Source organism: Micropterus dolomieu, linkage group LG17 (genome assembly GCF_021292245.1).
Source record: "Micropterus dolomieu isolate WLL.071019.BEF.003 ecotype Adirondacks linkage group LG17, ASM2129224v1, whole genome shotgun sequence".
NCBI classification, from domain to species: Eukaryota; Metazoa; Chordata; class Actinopteri; order Centrarchiformes; family Centrarchidae; genus Micropterus; species Micropterus dolomieu.
In genome coordinates this window covers 21,098,594-21,106,719 of record NC_060166.1, presented here as the reverse complement: position 1 = coordinate 21,106,719, position 8,126 = coordinate 21,098,594, and the positions used below count along the sequence as shown (strand labels likewise).

Below are 8,126 nucleotides of genomic sequence, written 5' to 3'. Positions count from 1 at the left end.
CAAGGTGCTAATTATTCAAAACAAGGCACAGCATAAAGAATGGTATCTTTATTAAACAAAATGTACTATATCCACTTAAAGGCACTTTAAGGGACTTTTTAATGTCCGACCATAACTTGAAGGTATTTTTACAATTTTATAACCTGGAAAGTATCTGGTAAACCCAATAAGCCATTTATTTATCATAAAATAAATTGGGGAAATTTGACACATCTGATGATTACAATCTAAGCTGCTCTTTCACACTGACAAGGCTCTGTCTGGATACCGGAAATATAAGAAAAAACATACAGGCCCTTTTCATGATGAGTACAGTCCAACTCTCACACTAACCCAAAATGAATGAATACTTGAAATATACAACAATCTGGACCTCCTATGGCTCAGAAACATACACTATATATTTTAACTTCTGTTTTTGACCCAGATTGAATATTTTTCATTTTAAAGCTTAAGTAAGATCATAAGTGGTTAAATCCATTTTTCTATCCCTACAGATATTGTGTGTTATTTATATCCACAGATACATTATATCAGATTTGCATATACATTTTCTTGTTCAAAGTAAGGTGGAAAACAAAAGAAAAGCGCTGGATGGTGGAAACCTTCAACCACTATCATTCACCACTACATCCTAAGTTTAAAAAACTCATCAGCTGGAATACAAAAAAAAACCTGTTAGGAAGATTTGTCTAACTGTAACTGTACATGCAAACTGTATTTGCACAGTCATGCAAGCACAGAGTGAATTTACATACCGCTGACAAGCTCAAAGTGGGTGAAGCAGGTATTCCTGCTACATACAGCAATAAAGAAACAAACCCTTTGTATCAAAATACATTCAAAGTTGTGCACACCACAGAGAGTGCTCTAAGAGTCTTGCGCTCTACGCTGTGCACCTGGCAAAAACAAATGACGCAAAATCATTAAACACCTGTCCTTGTTGTATATTTCTTTAACATATTAAGTGCACTGTGATCCGACCTGGGTTGATTACTGACTGAATTCTCTCCAATTACCTTGCACAATTCATCTGCCTGATAGAGTGTGCACTTAAAAAAGCAATCCTCTTTGTCATACTGTGCTAGGCAGAAGCAGAAAAATGTTTAATATTACTTGCTCCATTTAAACCAGTCTGGTGCCCTAATAAAAATTCACCTGCATGCATTAAAACCATGACTGATATCACTCAAACTCTGTACCTCCTGGTTTTGTGACATGCGCTGTGATGCAAGGCGTTATGTGAAGGTAAAGCATGTGTTCCAGTGGCTTTCTAATGATGGGGCCAGGTTGCTGTGTAAACACTTCGACCTTTCAGGATTTTACGACAACTAGTCCTTCTTTTTGTTTCCACTGTCTTGAAGATTCTGGAAAGACAACAAAAATGAAAAGAAAGTGTCAGTTGCTATGTTATTTCATTGTTTCTTTATTTGAGACCCTGGAAATTAATGGGATTTGCTGTTCTTCACTAGTACTTATAACCTCTGTGTTCAGTGTCTCAACAACAAATAGGGGTGCAACAGATCAGAAACCTCGTGGTTCGGATAATACCGTGGTTTTGAGTCACAAATCGGATAATTTTTTTGGATCAGCAGGGAAAAAAAATTAGGGTTAAATTAGTTTTATTGGTCTGTAGTCTCTCAATGTCCCACCCACAGCACTATTTGATTGGTTACACATCATGAGTATTAGCCTATCAACACTGAAAGCTGCTGTGCCACAGAGGGGCAAAGAGTTTTTCACTCTACAATGGTTTAACTTTGCAATAAATCCATGGTTCACCTGCGTGTCAAATCGTGGGCTGGTGGTGGGGGATCACGAACCAACTACGATTCATTACACAACTAACAACAAAACATATTGCAATATTGTAATAGCACAATAGGCCTTTAGCTGATGATGAAATGAACAGACTTCTTAAAATGTGAATTATGGAAGAGCTGTGCCTCCAACCTGCCGGATTAGTCACTCCGAAAATGGTAAAGAATGACCCAACAAGTCATTATCCTGCTGCAATTAGGACCTAACATCACCTGGAGCTCTTGATGTTCTTTCAACAGTCTGTCGTACTCCCTTGCAAGGCCCTCCATCTGCTTCTTCATTACATCTGCCTCTAACTGGGAGTTCTTCAGGGCTGGAGAGGAAACAGGCACACATCATCAGCACAGGGCATCCTCACTGTCTTTAGCTACTAGAGGTCACAAGTTTTAAAGTCTGCAGTTCATCTAACTTTCCTGGGATGAGGATATAAAAATAGCTCTAACACGTGTATAAAAGCAACACAAACATAACAGTGGGCATGTGTAAATGTACTTGAAAGCTAACCATCTGCTGAGGTCTTCAGTTCTTCTTTCAGTTTCCTCACTTCTTTCCTCAACAGCTCCATGCCCTCTGCTGTAGCTTTTTCACCCTTCCCTTCCATTAAAGTCTGAAATAAATCAAATGACATGTACTTCAACTACATGAAATACAGCTCTTCATTAGCTATGTGTAACTCTGATGTAAAATGTTCAGAGTGTGTATTCACATCTAGAGGTGGTTGAGGTTGAGGGGAAACAAATCAAGTGTGAGGGCTTGGTAGATAAGGGTCACAAACACAAGTATTATAGATGGTGTCTGCCTTTAAAAGGTGCACTGGAATTACCTGAAGATGTGATCAACTGCCTATCCGAGTTTAAATGCAATCTTGATAAACCAGTGAGCGGATTTAAAATGATTAGCAAGAAATGCAACAAAAAAATCTGACATTAAAATTTGAACTTTTATTTGTGAGCTACATACAAATCAGTGTAATCATTTAATAGTAGAGTCTGAGGCCATTAGTTTGTCAGATTTATTAAGTGTCTTATGTTGAGTCTTGACCCAACCAACGTGGAGCCTACCTGTTTCAGCATCTCATTGTTTTCCATGTATTTCTTGGCGGCCTGGTTAGCACTGTCAGCCTGCGCCTGAAGAGCAGCCGTAATGCCAGACACTGATGCCAGTTGGTTAATCAAGGTGACCACTCGCTTCATAACCCTGCAAAGAGATAATGAAATAACAAGGGTTGGAGAAAGGCCTAATGCAAGATAGATCTAACTTATTTTCATTAATTAGTAATCTCCTGATTTCTTTTTTGATAAGTCATCCGTATATCAGCATAATAAAGAGCAAACACTTACAACCAGAGGAAGACAGCGAAGCCAGAAATGTAGAGGTTCCTCTGGGCTCTGAAAAGCTTCATGTGCAGGTGATCAAACATGTTCGGCTGCAGCTTGGCATCTGTGCCAAGTTCTTTAGCTGAATATTTTCTCACCTCACGCACAGCATCTAAAAAAAATTATGTAAACAATGAGTAATAACCAAAAGGTTACACTTTTTCTAATGCCCCCAGTCATACGGCCCTCTAGCTCACAATCTCAAGTAAGCGGGTGTGCAACTCTGTTTTACTTACCAAGGAAGAGAACAATAAGTACAATGATCATAGTGAGAAACATTTTGTTCCAGAACCTCGCCAGACAGCTCCAGATCCTCAATTGGAAAATACTCTGCCACCTGCAACCACACACACAGACACACACATAATCGCATTCATTTAAAAACAATCAGTGTGTAACAGAGTGTCAGTAACTCACTCATTACATAACATACAATCACCAAACAAGATCCCCAAAATTTACAGTGTATTTGTCACAGCAACGCACAGCCTTTGCTCTGTTGTTCTTGTATTGATTATACAACCATGTTGTGGCAGTACAAACCTGACACACACATGATTCTAAGCAACTGTTACTTACCTCCTGGCTGAGATGAAGGGTAAACAGAGAATGACAAGAATGCCGATCTCCACATAGAGAAAGAGGGCTACAGCAGTCCATTGGAGCGTCATCTCAAGTGAGGGCCTCTGAAGATAACCTGACAAAGGTAGAAATGAAAGCTTGCAGAATAACAGGTAAAACTGGCCAGCCTCTCTGACATACAAAGAAAACAAAAACCATAAGGAACATAAAGCTCATCAATATAGTCGGAAGGTTTAGCTAAAGTGTATGAAAAATATTTAGCCTCTGCTAAGATAAAAATGATTAAGTTAACGTTACTTAAACCATTCGGCCACTCCTTTCACAGTTCACATGCCTTAACGAAAGATTGCAAAGGTTAGCTCAGCAAAGGTTAAAAGTTAACGTTAACTTGGTCAAAATCGCGTTATTGTAACCTAATTAGTTACAGAGCCACCACAAGCAATAACGTTATGTGACATCCTGTCTATAATGACAACAAATAACTTAGAAGAGGGATTCATGCTTATAAGTAGTGTTGTTACGTCTGACACGGAAGCTCCGATGCGTGCTTCAAACATGTGAAGTCCTTTCAACAAACCACTGCTTCAGAGCTTGTGTCATTGCATCACTAGTGATGTTAAAATGACGTCTGAAGCAAACACACTGGTTCACTCAGGTAGTGAAAAAAATGACTGCTTTGACAGGCCACTCTGGGTTTGACAGATATGAATCTTGGAGGGCGTTATTTTCATAAAACTGAAGCCAAACCATGGAGAAACCGTAGTATTTGTTGTTGTGTGCGAGAGACTATTCTTCAAAGCTGGTTTTTAAGTTGTTTTTTAAGAAATCGAATGTCACCAAAGACTGTGGAGAAAATTCGATTCTTGAATAAAAACTCAACACTTATTCATTAAGGACTGAATGCAACCAAGAACTTTGATACAACAATGTCATCCAGAATTTTGATACAGTATCTCACAAAAGTGAGAATACCCCTCATATTTTTGTAAATATTTGATTATATCTTTTCATATGACCACACTGAAGAAATGACACTTTGCTATAATGTGAAGTAGTGAGAGTACAGCTTGTATAACAGTGTAAATTTGCTGTCCCCTCAAAATAACACTTCACACAGCCATTAATGTCTAAACTGCTGGCAACAAAACGGAGTACACCCCTCAGTGAAAATTTCCAAATTGGGCCCAATTAGCTCCAATTTTCCCTCCCCAGTGTCATGTGACTCATTAGTGTTACAAGGTCTCAGGTGTGAATGGGTGTGAATGGGTGCAGGTGTGTTAAATTTGGTGTTATCGCTCTCACACTCCCTCATACTGGTCACTGGGAGTTCAACATGGAACCTCATGGTAAAGAAGTCTTTGAGAATCTGGAAAAACAAATTGTTACTCTACATCAAGATGGCCTAGCCTATAAGAAGATTGCCAAGACCCTGAAAGTGGTGGCCAAGAACATACAGCGGTTCAACAGGATCCGTTCCACTCAGAACAGGCCTCGTCATGGTCGACCAAAGAAGTTGAGTGCATGTGCTCAGCGTCATATCCAGAGCTTGTCTTTGGAAAATAGATGTAAGGGCTGCCAGCATTTCTGCAGAGGTTAAAGGGGTGGGGGGTCAGCCTGTCAGTGTTCAGACCATATGCTGCACACTGCATCAAATTGGTCTGCATGGCTGTCAACCCAGAAGGAAGCATCTTCTAAAGATGATGAGTGGCGGGAACCAGGTGAGGAGTACAAAGACAAGTTTGTCGTGCCTACAGTCAAGCATGGTGGTGGGAGTGTCATGGCCTGGGGCTGCATGAGTGCTGCCGGCACTGGGGAGCTACAGTTCATTGAGGGAACCATGAATGCCAAAATGTACTGTGACATACTGTTGCAGAGTGGATCCCCTCCCTTCGAAGACTGGGCCGCAGGGCAGTATTCTAACATGATAACGACCCCAAATACACCAAGATGACCACTACCTTGCTTAAGAAGCTGGGGGTAAAGGCGATGGACTGACCAAGCATGGCTTCAGACCTAAACCCTATTGAGCATCTGTGGGGCATCCTCAAACGGAAGCTGGAGGACCACATGGTCTCTACCTTCCACCAGCTATGTGATTTCGTCATGGAGGAGTGGAAGAGCACTCCGGTGGCAACCTGTGAAGCTCTGTTGAATTCAATGCTTAAGAGGGTTAAGGCAGTACTGGAAAATAATGGTGGCCACAAAAAATATTGACACTTTGGGCCCACTGGACATTTTCACTTAGGGATGTACTCACTTTTGTTGCCAGCGGTTTAGACATTAATGGCTGTGTGATGTATTATTGAGGAGACAGCAAATTTACGCTGTCATACAAGCTGTACACTCACTACTTTACATTGTAGCAGTGTCATTTCTTCAGTGTTGTCACATGAAAATATGTGAGGGGTGTACTCACTTGTGATATACTGTAAGTACATTCACTATGGAATACTTTTGTACCTTCACTTGAGTAGAATTTTGACGACCTATGATAAATATAATATTTCTACCTTTCTGAAGTGAAGGAAAATTGTACTATATTTAAAGCCAATCGTTCATCAAACATGCAGGTAGATGGTGAAGTGGCAGAGTTGCAGTCCCTTGAGTGAAAGCATCAGGGTTCCATTCCTGCTGCTAATTGCTTTGCTTCACCTATTTCTCCTAGTGAATTTTAGGGCCAAAATATGAGAGACAGGTGGTAGATTCAACACTAAAATTAACGCTGAAATCGCAATGTTGTGCATCTCATGCTGTAAAAGAGCAACCAATCAGTGCAATATATTTTCTTCTGAGTTTGGCATTAACATATTTGCAGAATAGCATTTTGTGGTTGTCAGCTTTGTTGCATTAACGTTATGCATTTTCTGAATAAAGCTTCGAGGACTAAAACCAATTTCGACACAACTGTATCGGAAAGCAATAACGTTAATGCTTCGGGACCTTCATTTCGCCATCAACACTTACAAGAGGCCAATATCCATAACACATACTTATGCTTTTAAACATTTCGCTTTTTTCATCGTCTGTCCGCGTTCAAAATCATAAATACAATGCTCCGATGACACAACTGAACAAACGTTAACGTAACGTTACCTTAAAGCTAACGTTTTCCTAACGTGAGCGATTTTGAAATGGCTAACGTTAAGCTAAGGTTAACTAGTTACTGTAAACGTAATAAAAACAGCAACGTCACGAAGTATCTAAGCTCGTGTCACAATTCAGGGATAAAGACTCAAAACTTACCAACAAACTGCCTAAATACTGCCTGAAAGAGACTTTAGTTAACTTGTGAAATCAACCAGAGCAAAGTTTGCCAGTCTGCCTCTCTCTTCCTGTTGCAACGTTGTTGGTTCCAGCAGCTCGTGTAAAGCTTCCGGTCTTACCTGTCAAAATTAAACTAATTCCAAGATTATGTTGATGTTTAATATAAGTTCATTTCATCGTTTTTCGTTAGTATGTTGTATCAAACGTTAATATGCCATTTCTATTCATATGGAAATACATGGTTGTTTGTAAACTGGTCTAGTAGTAACAATGTAAGTTCTTCGGTATTAACTAGAACAAATTTCGACTTTACTTTGCAGGCACAATGGCAGTGCTTCCGGTCTATTTATTCGAAGCTCTTTGTTATAGGTTATTGTTAAAATTATTGTGATATGTTTGGGTGTGCAACTACTACACTATGTATACAATAGTATGATCGAAATGATTTAGATCTCTGTGTGTGTGCAGCTACAGTCCCATGTTTTTTATTTTACCTTTATTTATTCAGGGAGCCTCACTGAGAGATACTTCTCATTTGCAGGTAGGCCCTGATCACAATCACACCGTTACATATTCACACCTGGAAGCTGCCCAGTTCAACCGCAGCCTGGTCTGCTGGCCACTGAGCAGCTCCACTGTAGCGGTTGGGGTTATGGGCCTTGCTCAAGGGCACCTCAGTGGTGGTAAATGAAGGACAGCAAAGAAGCAAAAAAATATATAAATACTAACTAGCTCAATCCTCAGTATACTTACTGTTTAAGACAATAATTCAGAGAAAGGATACTCAGAGAGTGCAGACTTCTGACCATCCAGCATTATTAGTGAAAGTGAAACTTATTTTGTGTATCCACCCTGTGATTGGTATCCACTCCAAAATTCTATGAGTTGGCCTATGATACACCCATACACCAAGGTTCATGAAAATCAGGCCAGTACTTTCTGTAATTCTACTGACAGACAAATAAACCAAAAACACAACCTCTTTGGTTGAGGTAACCAAATATATGTATTATAATAGTCTAAATTGTTCCACAATTGTTTTTTGTCAAGGCTTTACTGGAGAGGATATAGCAATAAAGAAGA

At 39.8% G+C, this 8,126-nt stretch overlaps 1 protein-coding gene across 1 annotated transcript; it reads right to left on the bottom strand.

Moving 5' to 3' along the window:
- Positions 1–33: 33 nt before the first annotated feature.
- On the bottom strand, positions 34–7,154 carry bcap29 (B cell receptor associated protein 29). The gene is made up of 8 exons (XM_046073059.1): positions 7,023–7,154; positions 3,777–3,894; positions 3,434–3,534; positions 3,162–3,309; positions 2,883–3,018; positions 2,326–2,428; positions 2,034–2,134; positions 34–1,367 (listed from the first exon to the last, which is right to left on the bottom strand). Exons 2-8 carry the CDS (start codon positions 3,866–3,868, stop codon positions 1,332–1,334), a joined length of 717 nt encoding a protein of 238 aa, XP_045929015.1. The 5' UTR covers positions 3,869–3,894; positions 7,023–7,154; the 3' UTR covers positions 34–1,331.
- Between the last annotated feature and the right edge of the window lie 972 nt (positions 7,155–8,126).

Coding starts and splice junctions, on each gene's coding strand:
- bcap29 (XM_046073059.1), bottom strand. CDS start 3,868: ATGACGCTCCAATGGACTGCTGTAGCCCTCTTTCTCTATGTGGAGATC. Junction 3,535..3,776: donor CCCTTCATCTCAGCCAGGAG/GTAAGTAACAGT, acceptor GTGTGGTTGCAG/GTGGCAGAGTATTTTCCAAT. Junction 1,368..2,033: donor AAGAACATCAAGAGCTCCAG/GTGATGTTAGGT, acceptor TTGTCTTTCCAG/AATCTTCAAGACAGTGGAAA.